At 46.5% G+C, this 17,398-nt stretch overlaps 3 protein-coding genes across 3 annotated transcripts; 1 reads left to right on the plus strand and 2 right to left on the minus strand.

Annotated features, from left to right (window-relative positions):
- Positions 1-2,586: 2,586 nt before the first annotated feature.
- On the minus strand, positions 2,587-10,863 carry CCR75_006513 (uncharacterized protein; the record flags this gene model as incomplete). The annotated part of the gene is made up of 1 exon (XM_067964583.1): positions 2,587-10,863. One exon carries the CDS (start codon positions 10,861-10,863, stop codon positions 2,587-2,589), a length of 8,277 nt encoding a protein of 2,758 aa, XP_067815417.1.
- Positions 10,864-10,973: 110 nt separating this feature from the next.
- On the plus strand, positions 10,974-12,914 carry CCR75_006514 (uncharacterized protein; the record flags this gene model as incomplete). Its single annotated transcript, XM_067964584.1, has 3 exons — positions 10,974-11,159; positions 11,227-12,244; positions 12,316-12,914. The coding sequence occupies 3 exons, from the start codon at positions 10,974-10,976 to the stop codon at positions 12,912-12,914; spliced, it is 1,803 nt and encodes a 600-aa protein (XP_067815265.1).
- On the minus strand, positions 10,992-17,187 carry CCR75_006515 (uncharacterized protein). Its single transcript, XM_067964585.1, has 10 exons — positions 16,689-17,187; positions 16,465-16,622; positions 14,896-16,407; positions 14,336-14,681; positions 14,139-14,273; positions 13,996-14,067; positions 13,335-13,925; positions 12,320-13,276; positions 11,236-12,248; positions 10,992-11,168 (listed from the first exon to the last, which is right to left on the minus strand). The coding sequence occupies exons 1-8, from the start codon at positions 17,073-17,075 to the stop codon at positions 13,217-13,219; spliced, it is 3,261 nt and encodes a 1,086-aa protein (XP_067815264.1). The 5' UTR covers positions 17,076-17,187; the 3' UTR covers positions 10,992-11,168; positions 11,236-12,248; positions 12,320-13,216.
- Between the last annotated feature and the right edge of the window lie 211 nt (positions 17,188-17,398).

The following is a 17,398-nucleotide window of genomic DNA, read 5'->3' on the forward strand; positions in this document are numbered from 1 at the left end:
GGTCACCGGTTCGATACCCGGTAACGACAAAAAGTAAAACCTTCGGGAACTGGTGTTTGGGGTTCACCAGCACTGTACCGCCTGACAGTGACGTCCCCATTTTGTGGTGGTCCACATATGTGGGAAAGGGGGCGCACAGAACGATAGGAAATAATCAACGGTAGGATAAAGTTAACGGTAAGATTAAGATAAACTCAAAATATAACTTACTTTCCGGTTTGCAATCTCGACCGTAAGCCCATCTTCAAGCTCGTAGCGTTAACGTAAATCAACACACACCAGCGGACAACAACTCGAAACTGGTGAAGATGCCTGAAGAGGAAGCGTTTGTACCGAAATTTCCGTATCGCGAGCTGGTGGGTGCATTAATGTACATAGCGACTTGTACACGACAAGACATCGCGCATGCAGTAGGTGAAGTTGTTAAGTTCTGTGAGCGCTACGGGAAGTCACAGTGGGTGGCGGCCAAGCGGATTCTCAAGTACTTAAAGACGACTAAAGATATCAGTATTGTATTTAGCGGCGTTAACAAGGGAGAGCTTATTGGATTCGCGGACGCAAACTGGGCAGGCGACGTAGATACGCGGCGTTCAACGACAGGATACGTGTTCTTCCTTACGGCGGTACGGTCTCATGGAACTCCAAGCGCCAGCCGACCGTTGCGACATCAAGCACGGAAGCAGAGTATATGAGTCTTCACAGCGCAACTGAAGAGGCAATCTGGCTTCGAAATCAAGAGGCAATCTGGCTTCGAAATCAAGAGGCAGTCTGGCTTCGAAATTGATAAAGGACGCGGAGTACAAGACGGATATGGCGACAACGATTTTTCAAGACAATCAAGGATGTATTGCGCTGGCCAAGAATCCTGTCTACTATTCGCGCACGGAGCACATCAACATCAAGTTTCATTTTTTTGCGTGAGAATGTGGCAAGTAAGGTAATTGCGCTGGAGTGCAAACCGACGGAAGAAATGATCGCGGACGGGTTGACCAAGGCTCTTCCAAGAGACAAGCACACCAAGTTCATCATGGGATTCGGCATGGCGGCATTAGGGCATCACTTCGAGTGCACATCAAGGGAGAGTGTTGAAGATTGATGTGTTCATCGAATGGTAATGCGCGTTATGCAAATGCGTGTATATGGGAAATATAGCAAGGGATCGTATGACAAGAATTATACGGAGTAATAGTGCGTGAAAAAATCATGCTATGTGGCTCAGTCGGGTAAGGCATGGCAGTGTCATCCCACAGGTCACCGTTTTACCCGGCAACGACAAAAAGAAAAACTTTCATGAACTGGTGTTTGCGGTTCGCCAGCACTGTACTACCACAAAGTGACGTCCTCCATTTTATGGTGGTCCACTTACGTGGGAGAGGGGGCGCACAGAACGATAGAAAAGAGATAACGATAGGATAGAGTTAATGGTGGGATCGAGATAAACTCAAAATACAACTCACTTTCGGTTTGCAATCTCGTCCGTAACCCCATCTTCAAGCTCATAGTATAACGTAATCAACAGCTTACGACGTCTGGCACGCTTTGAGCAGTGATGCTCCACTTCCATCGGTCCGATTGCAACCGGTGCTTCTTCAATGGACGACAGCCAATAACTGTAAATCCCTGTTTTAGCGGTCATTATCTCGACAGCTTGCGCCCAGCCTTTGACGTCGCTACGACCCATATTAGCAGACGACATGAGTACACATTCTCGTCAAGATAATGCACCACCGCCAAGTCTTCTACGACTTCCTACGGACGTACACATTGGCAGGAGACATGCTTTTTCAAGAGACTTGAGCTCCTTCCATCCATTAATGTGCAACCCTGCTACTTACGGACTTGCTACTTCCTCTTGAGGGCTGGAGAGCGGTGTGATGCTACTTTTAGGGCGGCCTGCACGAGAGTTAACTGCACTTCCCAAATTGAAGTCAGGTCCTGAACGCCCGTCACCCTTGCCGGCTGTGGCGACAACCGTCTTGTCAAGACTTTAATGAGAGCAAGCGACAGTACAACTCTTGGCGGCGCCCTTTTTTTCTACACACACCACTTTCGACAATGGCTCCTTTTCGGTCGTAAAAGATCCTATTTCCGACCGCCCTTGGACTCGAACTAGCGGCCTCCTATACAACAACCATCAATTAACCACCTGAACCACAAGACACAACAATTTCACGGGATTATCGGATCAGTTTTAATTTTGTCCTCGATTCGCGCGTCTAGCAGCGATTGATGGGGTTGATAAAATGGCCTATATCCACCAATTAGCAGAATTGTAACGTTATTGCTACAATCTTACCATGTGCGGTAATATTGACAATATTATCTTTCAAGAAAATATTCTTTATTATTCTTTATTAATCCTCTCATACGTAATAATAATCATGTAATGGGGTCAGATGAATTTGGTCATGTAGTACTTAATATATGATTTAAGAAAAAATTAAAGTGTAAGTTGTTCATTTATTTGGTAATATGTGAAAAAAGTTAATTCAGCAAATTTTTGGGCAGGCAAAACGAATGTCAGTCAATTGAACGTATGAAAGCGGCACAAGGCCACAAAAACTCCGAATTGGTAACTAACTTTGTTTAAATGCTCTCATCACCGCTGTCGGGGTTCAGCTTGCTCAACACACGTCGGGCATATTCTCCAATTATTTTAGCGTCGGCAATACTACTGCGCGATAATTCCGCTAACGTTTCCGGGCGCGAGTGCATCTCAAGCAGGTGAAGAAGAGCTCGTTCAGCTGGCATTTTAACGGCCATGTTGTTGCTCTTAATCAGTTGAAATACAGCGGGTAAAATCGTAGTCAGGTGCTCACGCGTTTGATCTGGCGAGCGTTTTACAGCCGCCTTAATTACCTGTAGCGCTCCACGAACCACGTCTTTGTTCTTGTGTGCCACTCCTTCCACTAACACTGGCACCAAAGTGGTAACACTCTTCAGGTGTTCCTGGTGTTTCACCACATAACCTAAAGCATTCAGAGCGTTTTTACGAATAGCAATCTGCTCGTCCAGCGCTAATACGACAAGCATGTTTGTCAGTGGCACAGTAATATCCGTAGTCAATAAGGCAGAATGCTTGTGAAGGACCAATGCAGTAAACATAGCTGCGCTTTGGCGGCGTTGCCACGGCTCAGCCTGCACATCGTCTGCATCTGCCAAACTATAATAAAGCAGCTGCTTTTGTGCTGCCTCCAAGTCGCCATTTTTTGCAGTAGAAGCCACGCAAGACGCCAGACACTTACCAGCACAATCACGCAAGGCGTCTTCACGAGAATTAAGCATCTCGTCGAGAGCATCTGTTAAAGCGCTGCGGCCAGCAGCCGATAGCTTGTACCCCACACAGTTAACAACAGAACTAATAGCTTCAAGATTGGCTTCACGTATACCTCCGGTCGTAGTGCGCAACCGCTCCGTTAGCTCAGCAAGAAGTGGTTCTACACGTGGACTCAGCGTCACCAGTAGACTCAAAGCCGAGGCACCACGAGCGCGCACGTCTACGGCCACATCATTTAAAGCCTTGACAAAGGTCGTTTGCAGCTGGGGCAGAAACGGCTTTAGAGCCACCCCACCTTTTAGCAAAATGATCTCCAATGTCTGTAGGATAGCAGTCTTCACATGTCCTGGAATTTGGTCCCCAGCAACACGAATGAGCGGACCAGTAAGCTTGATCAGATACGGACGGAGTACAGAGGCGCTGCATAACTCAACTATCTCGCCAAGACCTGTGGCCGCAGTCTGGCGCAGCTCCGGTTGCCCATTTATTAAAGCCCACTGGTAGCATGGCAGAAGTGGCTCCAATCCTTTTGCAATGCAGAAACCTGGCAGAAGATACTCGCCATCGCCCACACCTCCTTTGCGATGACGCGCATCGCTTACCATGGAATTAATAGACTGGCGGATAAAGTCCAGATGCTGAGCAAATTGCTCTGGTTTAGTTGTCACGTTCATGCCCTTGAGTGCCGCAGATGCCGCACAAACCACTGCATCGTTTTGGTCGTTATAATGGAGGATTATTTGCTTCAGAAACAGTGGAGCCTGGTCATCGTACGGTAGTATCGTGGTCGAGCAGAAGTCGGCTACGAGCTCGAAAGCTAAAGTGCGGTCAAAGACATTGCCGCTTTCGCAGTACTTGCACAGCTCAATGGCCAGCCAATGGACACCTGGTGCTTCCACACAACGCACTACATTTCGTAATGAATCTCGTATTTCATTAGCTAGCTCAATGTTGACAGCATTTGTACTTTTGCCTTCAAGCAACTCAGCATTTCGCGCAAAAAATACGGCAAATATTCGCTCTATATGAAAGTGGATCACGGCACCCGTAGCCTGCGCCACGCGAGGCACAGCGCGTATCGCAGAAACAGTCAATGGTTTTACCAAGAGTCGTGGAATCAAATAGGTAAGTACTTCGCGTGACTTGATACGCAGAATTTCCTGTAGTCCAAGAAGCGCTTGATCCTTTTCCTCGGCTAGCAAGGAGAAGTGGATACGATCGAGAAGCATCGGGATAGTCTCATCAATCGCGCGGTACCCAATGCCCTCATGCAGTTTGGTGAATGCCTGAGCAGCCAAAGCACGTACCTCCGCGAATTTATCGCAGACGCCGTCCATGATAGCTTCTACAAGCGTGTCCACATAGTCTTCAAGCTGCCGCTTCGTGCAACAATCAATTACTTCCGCCAGGCCTATGCAAGCGCCCTGTCGACGACCAATCGGAAGCTGAGGTAATAAACCAGCACGCAGAATTGGTACAATTTCTGGCAACACATGCTCGCCTAACTTGCGCACAATTTCACCAAGAGCCCGCCCAGCCACGGTCTGCTTTTCAACATTGTCACCCGAAAGTGCCGACACAATAGTATTCATCAATGCTTCGAGAATTTGGCGCAGTGTCTTGGGCGTATTTAGTACAGCACTCTTCCAAACCTGCAAAGCGCTCTGGCGCACCACAGCAGAAGTATCTGAACGAATCATGTACAGCGACGCCAAAATTTCGTTGCGGCGCCTCATTCCAAGCAATTTGATGATGGCACGGTCGCCAGCAGCACTTCCAAAATTCTCCTCGTCGTCGTCACACTCTTCGCTAACTATTGCAATTGCACGAGTGCCACTGATACGAAACATGAGATCACCTAACAACATGACCGAACTCTGGCGGATGCGCCAGCTGTCGTCAAATAGGCCAGCCTCAAGACTTGGCAGCAGATCACGCGTATGTGACAGTGCGTGCGCATTAACTATCACGTGGCCAGAGTGCATGGCGACATCGCGCACTGACTCCGCTTCGTCACTTATCCCCGCTACCACAATTGGAAGCGCTTCACGAAGAAATACTGAGAACTGCTTGCCAAGCGCTGGCGGCAAGAAAGCCATAATCCATAAAACACCTTCACGCAAAGAAAATTTTGGGTGGCGAGCCAGTGGAAAGATCTCGTTGTGCATAACGCGATCCACACGCTCAAGTCCGAGAGCTACCAAGATTTCACACAAACCCTGTGCAGCACCTGACCGTTCAACGGGACCAACTGCATCATTCTTCAAGGCTGCAAGAAGCCCTATTAACATTTCAGCGAAATAATGGTGGCCAAGACCATTGGCTAGCTTGCCAAGAGCTTTAGCAGCCACTGCACGCACCTCCGGTATTGGGTCCGTAAGTTGCATCTGTAAATTAGGCAGCACCGTCTCCAGGTATGGCACCAGATCCTTGGTATTGTTAATCATGGCACACATGCTGCCTACAATGAGCGCCGCCTTTTTTTTGGCATCACCAGCACGGTCCTTCAGACCGCGCGTTAAAACTGGCATCACAAGGGCCAGCGATGGCGCATCGATCGAGTGCTGAAAGGATGTAGACTGCAGCTGCAGTAGAGCTTCGGCCGTATGCTGATTAGGGTCCTCAAGCGCATCTTGCAGCATCGTGGATATTGCAGCAATTTCAGGGTTACGCACTACAGAGCCAACATCACGCAACGCGCTTTTACCAGCTTCGCGTACCTTAGGATGCGAGTCTGCCAAAGCCTCTATCAGTTTGGGTACCACCTGAGGTAGACAGGAGCCGAGCTGTCGTGGAGCACAATACGCCATTGAGCCTAAGATCTGAATACCTGATTGTTTCGTGCGCCATGCATTTTCGTCCAATGCACCTAGTAGCGACGGAAGCACGAGCTTAACACCGTGCGCACTCAAATTAGCCATTATGCCTTTGGCAGTGTGGCTCGCGGCCTCGCGCACTTGCAGACTTACATCAGCTGAGCACTTGAGCATAATCGGCAGGATTAAAATGATGTAAGGCTCAAACAGTAATCCAAGGCGCTGGCTCAAGCATTCAAACACAAGCATCGCACCTTGGCGAGCGTTGGCACCACCCGTCTTCATCGAAGTTTCTAGACGAGGAATGATGTTGTACATTTTGAGAGCAGAAATACCAAGCCCCTTGACTACAGCTGAAACACCAAAGGCAGCTCCCATTCGCTCACCAAAAGTCTCACTTTCGGCAACGCGACTTAACAAATTGTCTAAGATAACCGCACTACGGTCCTTGACTGTCCCCATAAGCGGTGACAAACACGAAGCTACTGAACGTTGCACAGACTCGGATGGGATATTGAGGGCTTCTATTAGCGATTCCACAATGTAAGAAACTTTTGGATCCGTTGCAGACATGTGCTTGGCCAGAGAACCCAAGCAGACCACGACACCTTCGCGCTGATGATCATAAATAGACAGAGCATATTTGCTTTGCTCCGAGAAATCCTTTTGTTTCGCAGCAAATTTAATTGCATCCTTTGCGTTTATTGTTCTCATGCTCGTATTGGCAACAGGAGCTGGTGGAGCAGTATTCTCGAGAAACCGTTCGAACATTTCAAGCAGTGGCGCCGTATTGGTCCCACCGCCCAAAGAAGCCACTGCTTGTACACCAGTTTTTCGCATTTGTGCGCGAACTTTAATGTTAGGATCTTTAAACCCGTGCTCCATCACGAACGTCAGCAACGCCATAGTGTCTGCGCTGGACATTGCTGTAGGGCCAGCAACATCCGCGACTTTTTCGAAGCACAAAGCAATTCCAAGACGTGTATTCATCATTTGAATATCTTTATCCACCTTTTCAGTCTGCACCCCAGCGCGTCGGACAGAAGGAATACCAAACTTGTCCTTGCGCTCCTTAGGTGTGGGTTGACATTTTAAAAATTCCATTGTTAAGTCATTTAACAGTTGAGTCACAGTATTTGGGAAGTGCCGTATGCCATCAGCAAAAGCAAGAGCGGCGCTAGCACGCACACTTTCGTGCTTGTGGTGCAGTAGCCCAATAAGCGGCTCGGCGAAGGATGCGGTGATAGATGCACCCGTGGCGTCCCACAATTTTTTCGCAAGAATGCGGTTATTGTCATCCATGTCAAAGAGACAGCAGTGTAGTCGGCAATTGAAAAGCGAGCTAGACTTAGCAGTTCGGAACTCTTCACCTCCTTCTTCGCTCTCTGTGACTCTAAGAAGCGCGCTAAGTACTCCGCCACGTGCACTTGCCGCTTCAGAAAGCATACCATTATCACCAAGTAAAGGAGTCCACTCAGTTGGAGTCAACTTGGGTCCTAAGCACAGCGAGGTTAATAATGTTGTTGGGAACAAGTTCGAATTCGTTATTGGAAGCGCCAGGCCAGCTGCCTGTTGCGAAAGCAACAGTAAAGTCAATTGCAGCATCTCAAAGCGCAGCAACCGTTGCGCTGCGATGTCCCCAACATCTTCCTCTTCTTCCTCTGGAATCATGCGTGCATGCACAGCAAAAAGAGGCAAAGCCCATCTTCGTATTTTAGGCAAAAAGCGAAGCAAGTCACGCAATACAGGGAACAGCAGATGTAGAGTTGGCGGAGGAATGAGGTTGCAAGAAACATCAGGGCCAATCTCTGCTTCATTATTATACTGATAACCGAACACGTATTCCATTAGCTCCGCAAGAAGACGAAAAAAAAGAGCTTCCATTTTTGCAACGTGAGCAGCCGCAGCACTGTCACTGGAGCACTGAGCCAGGCTTAACACAATACGTAGGGCAGCCCCGACGTCTTGATACTTGGAACGAAGCAATTTCGGGTTAATGGCTTTCGCTAAAGTCATTAAAGCATTAGACGCTTCCAACTGAAAAAGCGGGCACGCGAAGAGCAGTCGCACAGAACGGAACAGGGACGGTAATGCTGGATGCAGCTCATCTGGACGAGTGGCAGCCAGCATACTAATTGCTTCAAGTACCGCAGACACGATGCGGTGCGTTTCTTGAACTTTACGGCGCACTATCTGTTGCTCAGCCAGCAGTGTCTTCTGCTCAATCGTGTACTCTTTCGTATGGGTTTCTCGCTTAACTTGATATTTACGCTTGAGATCCTGGCGTAATCCCTGCTCCAACTTTTCATCTTCATTGTTGCGACCTCCACCACGCTTTTGACGCCTCCAGTCATTTTCCGCTTCAGCATCTTTAATATCCTCGTACAGCTCATCGAAAGGTGTAAGGTAAATAGCAATATCGTCTTCGCTGAGGGTGTCGACCTGTTCATTAATCAGCCGCTTAGCCAAGAGGTCTTCAATAATGTCGTGCAAGGCAAACTCCTCGCCCCCACCATTGCCACAATATTGAAGAAGTGATGCTAATGCGCGCTGTGCAGCCAGGCGTTGCGAAGGACTCGTACAATACAGCTTACCGTTGGGGACACTGGCCAAATGTTCGCTTATGGCTGTCTTTACGTCCTCGTGTTCCACGATAAAGCTGTCCGCAAGATCAGCAGCGCTAAGGGGCTGATTATCTTTCCCTTTATACGCACACGCAATTGTAGCAGCTTCAAGACAAAACATACGTTTAACAATCGACTTCCATTCGCGCGAAATTTTTTTTGCTTTCTTGCCTGCAACAAGAAATGGATGGTGCGCAAGAAAAATAAGCAAAGGGAACACCTTTGACGTCGCACTATCGAGTTTATGTATTGCAGAAGGTACAAGCACACGGAGAGCACGACGAAGTACACTGCCAGGTGGAATGCTGACTTCATGCTCAGCGGTGAGAGCTTCAATCTTTTTCTCAAAGGCTGTTACGAGGCAAGCGCAGTGCTCCAACGACGATACATACAGAATACTCACTGCACGCTCAGCACTTTGACGAACACTAAGGTTTGAAAAACACAACAAATCCACCAAAGACGAGTATGCTTCGCTTGTATCTGCTTGTTGTGATGTCAGAACCCACGTGAGAGCGCAAGGAAATGAAACTAGGGCTGAAACCTCAGGGCACTCCTCTGCAGTAGTCTGTCGAGATTTGCGGGCCACAATGGTCGCCAAAATCCGAACGCTGTGCTTTACGAAAGACTTCGGGCTCAGCAAAAGGTCTGCAACACCGTCTTGAGTCATCCTAACATCCATCTCCTTACTGGTAGACGCAATGGCACCAGCCACAGCAATAGCCAGAATCCCGTCGAGATGCACCACATTTGGCTTCTTGTTTGACTCTTTAAGCACAGCAACGATTTCATCTGCAAATGGAGCGACTGCATCGGCTCTAGAGTAGCTTAGTACTGCTAGGGCCCGAGCATAACCAGCTACCACAGCCTCAGATTTGTTCTTAAGCCCTGACTTTAATTCAGTCCCAGCGACTGTGTAAAGTTCATTAGGACCAACAAGCGCTAACCACTTGCCAAGCGTCAGCAGTCCGAGGTAACGTGTTTGTTCATGCGTCTCTTTGCCCACTGCCAAAAGCAGGGACCTAGTGGCAATTAATGCAATTTCCTGCACCTTCGATGCCTCCAGCTTTATTGCAGCGGTGTCGGTAGCGTCCTTGAGCACAGCAAAAACGACTTCACGCTGATAAAATTGCGCAAGAATGCCGTGCTTACCGCTAAGCAGAGAGCTTATAGTTGTCACTAGCTGTAGCAAGTACTTGCTCTGACGGAACGACCGAGCTAGCGCACAACTCAGCGAGACCGTAAGTGTACGCACATCATCTTTAGACGACCGCAGCTTAGAGACAAGCACTGGCTCGAAGACGCTACATAAATATCGTCCAAAATCTAGCGGCGCGGCATGCACAAGCGCACCAAGAGCTTTAATCGCCGATTCAGGCGCTTTTTTAAGTATTTTTTCAACAGAAGGCATGATAATCTTCTCGAATTGTTCAAAACTCAAGTTTTTAAACCTTGGGTCACGCTTTAAGAGCGGAACAAATGCGCGATCTTTGCTTTCGTAGGCCCAAAATACGTATTTCTGCCACATAAACTCTTCTGACTCCTTGCTAAGCAGACCGCTCATACTGAGTGTGAGCCACAACTGGTAATACTGCTCCTCGGGTTTTGCAGCAACAATTTTAACCATATAATGTTGTGGCAGTATCTGGCAGTGTTTCTTAAGATTTTTGAGAAGCGCCTTGCGGGCTAGCTGCTGGTTACGCTCGCTTTCTCGAATGGTGGACTCCAATAACTGACTTTGTGCCACAAGCAGATTGCCAAGCCATAGATCATCCAGATTGACATTAATTGACAGCACCTCATCTAATACAACGCAAGAGAGCCGCAGCACTATGACACGCGCGCCAGCGAAGGAGGCAAATAGTATTGGTAACTTGGCACAAAGTGCGTGACTGAAGGCCTCTGGAAAAGATGGAAAGTTTCTCGTCGCCTCAGCCAACAATGCGTGTAGATGCTGCTCAGCGATGCGATATTGCAAGCGAAAGACCTCTGCGATAATCTGGCTGGCCAGACGCATGAGTGACAGCTTGCCAGTCTTGCACGTTTCAATAACTTCGAGCTGAAAAGAGTGGACCGAGGTCACTTCGGTAGGATGAAGCACCGCGGTGTCCAGTAGCGAGCGTAGTACGTCCTCTTGCTCTGCCATGATTTTAATCGGAGTTGTTGGTGATGTACGGCTGAGATGAGTCAATTGGCTATTATTCAATTACGTAAAAATTAATAACCATTAGCGCCACTGAATAAATCCCATTTATCATGGCGGGCAACGATGCAAACGGTTTTGAAGCATTTATAGCGACAGTAGACGATGGCAAGCTCAACAAAGCGGACATAAATATTGTCGACAAATTTTCCTACGAAGAGCAGCAGGAGAAGGAGGTCATGATGAAGAACTATCACTATCCCATGAAGCAGTGGTTCAGCCAGCAACCGCGTCTTGAGGTGCTTTTCGTTGATAGTGACGATCGTATTCTTAAATGCTAATGATATGGTATTTGTATTCTGGTAGACGAAATACGGCGCGTTTCCGCTATTTTGGCAGGAGCTTAAAATATGGAAGCCGTACCGAGAGGTGCTTAAGGCTTTTATTAAGTCCACGGACCACGGTGAAGACGCTAATGGCACAGACGAAACGGCAAACGGACCCAACAACAGAGATCATGCAAAAATTAAGAAATGTAATTCAGCTGAGGTGGCTAAAGAGCAGCCTAAAAAGCGGCGCAAAAGTCGATGGGGAGATCCTGTGGAGTCTGCAGTAGACGATAATTGCGAAAAGAGGAAGAAAAAATCACGATGGGCACCGGCATCGAGTACATCTTCAGTGATGGTTGGATTACTTGCTCAAAATCAACAGCAAATGGTATCACTCCGATTAGAGCTGGAAAACATCAGCCAGAAATTAAGGACGGTGGCAGTGGACGCAGCCATGATTGAGAAAGATCCAAATAGATCGCCTTCGCCACCGCCGCAGTATGATTCGAACGGTAAACGCACGAATACGCGCGAAGTCCGTATGAAGGATGCGCTAGAGAAACGTCGGCGTGAAATTATCGATGAGCTCATGAAGACTAACCCACTATTTCGGCCACCAGCCGACTACACGCGTCAAAAATTGCACCGCAAGATATACATCCCCATTCGCGAATTCCCTTCCTATAACTTTATTGGCCTAATTATTGGTCCACGTGGAAACACGCAGAAGCGTATGGAACGAGAAACGAATTGCAAGATTGCAATTCGGGGCAAGGGATCTGTAAAAGAAGGCAGCAAAGGCAAAAAGATGATAGCCGATGAGAACGATGATTTGCACGTGCTTATCACAGGCGACCGTGAGGACGAAATCGAAAGGGCAGCCAAAGAAGTGCAAAGCCTACTTGTGCCAGTAGATGATACTCAAAATTCCCACAAGCAGAAACAGCTGCGGGAATTGGCTCTGATTAACGGTACACTCCGAGACGTCGACTATTGTCATATTTGTGGTGAAAAGGGCCACCGGCAGTGGGAATGCCCCAATCGAGATGCTCAACGTAGGTGTCATAATGATTGTTTTATATTTGTTTTGCTTAGTTTGTTGAACTATGTTGGTGATGCACAATAGGTACTTTTAAGGCTGCCGACATAAAGTGCGCTATTTGTGGTGACTCAAGTCACCCAGCACGCGATTGTACTCAAAAGCAGAAGTCTGCTGAGGAAAAAGCTGCTATAGATAAAGAATATCAGCAATTTATGCAGCAGCTTGGCGAAACTCCTGTTGCATCAATTGCCACAAAGGAAAAAACATCCGATGCAACGACTACGGGCGCTGCCGCCCCATGGTTGCTACCAGTGAAAACACCTCTCAGTACAGCAGCTCAGCCGTGGATGATTCAGCAGTCTATGGGCGCGCCAGGAACAGCTGTTGCGCCGGATGTGCAAGGATCTGGTATGACTGTATTGGGCTCTACTCCGGCTACGGCATTCCCGCCTCCAGTAGTTCCGCCAGGTGGGTACGACTACCAACTTCAGAGTCAAGACTGGGAAAAACAAGGTTGGAATGGGAGGTATAATTCCTATTACGCGTCATGGGATCAAAGCGGCCATAATATGGATTATCGAGGATACGGGCTTTACGGTATAGCAACACGTGATGCTAGTGCGGATGGTGATGCAAGTGGAAATAAAGAGGAAAGTCAATATCAGTACGGTGGCCCTCTGTAGTAACAAACTTTTTGCTATATCATGTTATTAGCCTAAAGTAAAGTAAACGGTCAAATGGAATCACGTACGCCCCATTTAACGCTAAAAGTCGCAGCAGACAGAATTTGCCACACGTAGGAATACAATCAAAAAACTTTGCTCGCTAAATATTTTTTTATACGCCGATTTGCTCTTAGCATGTTATTGCTTCTTCCGGTGAATTGCACGAGTCGCGATGTTGAAAGCTTCTTGCTTATCTCTGCCGCCTTACGTTGTAAAGAAATTAAAAACTGAAAGTTACTAGTACGAAGCAGGAAGTGTATTTAAAAAATTGTTGACTTCAACAAAATTCTTTCTTGACGACATAGCTGGTCATGAAGCTCCTAGTAAAAAAAGTTGCATTAGAGTGAAATGTTAAGCTCAAAGCTTGCTAATACTTACTTGATGACGCCCCCGATCTGACACGAAGTAATTCTTCAAACGCCGCCGAAGGTTCGATAAAGACGGTTGTAATGTGCAGCTGCTTATATTCAGCAGCTCATGAAAAAGGGTTTTCCACAAGTCGACTTTCCAGTAACGCTTAAATTGTCTATCAATTCCCCAGTACGTCGAGCCATTCGAGGTTTGGCGGAGCTTAATTTTCATATACTCACCGAATAGCAAGCAATGCATCGTTCCGCAAAATGCGAACGTATCGATTTGGTGTGTCCAAGGACGCTGCGTCAGCATTTCGACGCATTGAAAACCTTTTGCGTGACAATTGCCTTTGAAAACTGTACCCTTCGGGTAAAGACTAAGGTCGATCGATCTTCCGTAGTCGATAAGATATAGATCGCCAGCTTGAAAATCTTTGTCCATGCGCGTATCGTGGATGTCCATTGAAAACTCCGACGCAAGACTTCCACGTATCATTAACCAATTGTCAGGTTTGATATCGCCGTGGAGAACCTTTGCAGCGTGAAGAAGCTCAATGCATCTCAGCATTTTAATACCATAGAAGACAGCTAACACTTCAGGAAATTGAATGCCACACTGCGAAGAGTTAAGTTAGGCGAATTTGATCGAAGGTCTTGCAAACATTTAAAATGTAGTTTGGAATTACCTGCTTGTAGCAATTTAGGACGTCGAATAGCGTTCCGTTTTGGCCCTTATTCATAATAAGCAATGCTCCATTCTATTAATCAACGACAGTATTTTTTGTTGATAAATAAGTTTAACTGTTTTTGACATAAAAAGTTGACATACCGGAAACAAATGAAGCCCTGTAAAATCTGGCAGTGGGATCTTGTCTTCTGTCGGCCCATTCTTAATTCTTACTTTTTCCTTTATCTTGCTCGTGATGTAGAATTCCCAAGCAAGATTTTGACGTTCTTTCTCAATCTGATCAGGACAGTAGCGTTAAATGCAGCAATTTGCCTCATCTACAGATTATATACCAATACCTTGACTGCTTTGGTATGAATGGTGTTTTTTGCCTCGTCAACTATGTTTGCTAAGAAAACACACGCGAATGTTCCAGACCCTAACACTCCCAAGAACTTTAATGTTAGTGTTGGGCTAGTTTGAAAAATAATTTGCCTCCGCAGCTTCTGTTTATTGCAAGGGATCAGCGGCATTTTCTGCGAATGAAGCTTGACAACATCAGGTCTCGAACACAAGTATCGATTTACTCGTCTGCTTGTAATTAGTGCTTGACGATTTTCAAATGTGTATGGATCTAGCTCTAATGCTAACACGGAATCGGTGGAAACGTTCGAAGTACTTTCTGTTGTAGAAAGCATCAACAATCTTAAGTCAAAAGGTTAGACAAAGAGCAAAAAATAGTAGAGGTAGTGAAATAAATTTCTGTTTCGATTGCACAAGTATTAGTAAAGGGCCAAACTTTACCTCGATAGACCCTCTCTTACTTCAGCCTTGGCAATACCTTGATTCCAGCAGCTATAATTTGTGCTGATTGATGAGCATAGTCATACTGTATTACGATATTTCTATTCTCCTCTACCTTCCAGCTGACCCCTTCGCGGTGGAATCTATTTGTGCATTCATAAAGATGTCCTTATTTGTTAAACGTTTATTACGCACCAGATCGTCTCGGGCACCAAGAGGCTTTCTCTTTTCACTCAACGCTTTCTTTCCTGTCCAGGCCTCTCGTTGGACACTTTCTTGAAAAATTTGTTTTCCTTGCTTCTTTCTTGATTGGTATTCACCGTACTTATCATTGCTGAAAATGCGAGACGTCTGCTTCTTTTTTGAAGGCGTAGTAAAGGCGTTTCCAGAAACAACCTGACGCCCTTCCCTCGTAACAGACTCGATGGGGTCTATTTGCACGGATTGACTCGCTGCTACTCTATCGACCGAATCGTCAAACACGCTGAAATGAGGCTTCAGCTCAACTGGAGCTTCCTCTACAGCAATCCGAACATTGGATTTTGGTTGTGGTGGGCTGCAAAACATATTGTTTACATCCTCCAACGCTACTTGAGTATTAATAGTCACGTCTTCATGGTCTCCGTTAAAAGCTGTTAGTGCCAACTTTCTTGGCGCCACGATAGGTAAGTTTTCAGTATTGAAGTAATGGTGTTTACAAGAATCTATAGTCGGTGTAGGCGAAGTCCGCATTGTAGCTTTGACTTCGTCAAAAGCTGTACAAGCTGAAAATTTTGAGGGAGCAGTCAAAGAAGACAACGTTGCATTGCACACAGATTGATTGTCGCAAGTCATATTTTGCAAGTCCCGATGTTCGAGTTGTCGACGCCTGCCAGCAGTTTGCTCGTACGAATGCGCCCGGATTTCCTCGAAAGAAGTGTGTTCACCCGTTGTAGATGTGATCTGTTTGACGTCATACATCCGCTTTTCCAGTTCAATTTTTGCTCCCTTTTGAGCCGTGTTATCGCAATCGATAGAATTCTTTAGGGTCGCCTTTACAAGCAAGCCCTCTTCCGCAGCTTTTCCATCGACTTGCTGTCGCAGCTTGCGTGGACAAAGGGTCAGAAGAGTTTTCTCGCATTTTTTTATGGGCAACGTCAAATTTTCATCATCAAAAATCTGCACAGAGCTGGCACGAATGCTCGAATGCGATTGATGGTCGGATTGTAGGTCTGGTCCAGCTTGGGTATCGTTTTGAAATTTAACGACATTCCAGCCACTTGGTGCGACTTTGTTTTCTTTATCCTGCTGTAGCATAGGTTTAAGTTTTTTCCAGCCGTTATTACCATCAAACGGATCAATAAAAGGTGCCTCAGTATCCTCATAGATGATAAATACCGGTTTGTGTGCATTGGTCTTTTGGACGCGCTCGGACCGTGCAGATGCACGGCGCTGGTGAAGTTGCTGACGCTGTGCATCACTTAGTTCCAATATTCCATACGTCGGCAAGCTCTCGAGTGCTCGGCGGTACGTTACCTCATTTATATCGTTATTTTCCGTTCCCTCGGTCATTTTTAGCCATTGGCGGCTCATGCGTCTCTGAAATTCCTTGTATTTTTTCTCTAATAAATCTTGAGGCTCTGCAGACCTACAACGAATAAGATTAAATTGGCTTTTCGAGCGAAAATTTAAACACAAAACGTACTTTTGACTGGCTTTTAGATATATTTTGTGGGCTTGAGGGTAATTGGCCATCGTCTCAAGGACGTATGCCCAGCCAATGTAAAAGAGAGATACACGCTCACCAATCTTGTTGTGATACAAGTATTTAAATATGTCTTTGGGGTTGGACACCAAGTCCGCCTAGAGCCAAACATCATGTCAACGCCAAGACATAAAAGCTTTATGAGCTGCGTAAATCACCCTTACATATTGTATCCACAGCCGGATATATCTCATGTCGTTCTTGTATTGAGGGTTTTTTTTGAGCTTGCGCGTGCAGTTCTCCAGCACAGCGAACTTTTTCTGAGTGTCCTCCGGCATATTATCCTCGAGCCAGCGCACAAGTTCGAGCCAGGGGGCAAGAGGGTCGTCTCCATTATAATTCATGACGTAGTTTTTTTTAGCATGAAACTCGTCCTCGAGTTGAAGCTTGGAAAGGTATGAGTCATGGGTGCGTAGGGCTTTGTTTAGGTCTGTCACATTGCGGCCCCGCTTAAGCGGTACAACATTCTCTTTCGAGTGTTCCCATTCATATTGTTCCAGATTACGCTTCCGACTGCAGGAAATGTTGCCTTGTCGGAATGATTTCGTCATAGCGCTCACAACTTCTTCCAGGTAGTTTCGTCAAACGCTGCACTTGCTCTCGAAGTGCGGTCAATCGAGTGCGGACTTGCGATCTGCGTAACAACTATTTTAAGAGTTTAAAACATCCCGCCATTTCAAAGCTTTTTTTAATTTTTCAAAAGGTGAATTTTTGAAAGTATTGGTTTTCCGATAAAAATTATTACTTTTCGGCAGAATCCCCTTAGTTTGATATGATTGGCTACTTTATGCATGTATAGCGCTAACGTAGCAAGACCTTTAGACTCAGAGAGTCTCTTAGTTCTATAGAACTAGTGGTTTTAACAACTCAGGGA

Source organism: Bremia lactucae, linkage group LG1, assembly GCF_004359215.1.
Source record: "Bremia lactucae strain SF5 linkage group LG1, whole genome shotgun sequence".
NCBI lineage: Eukaryota > Oomycota > Peronosporomycetes > Peronosporales > Peronosporaceae > Bremia > Bremia lactucae.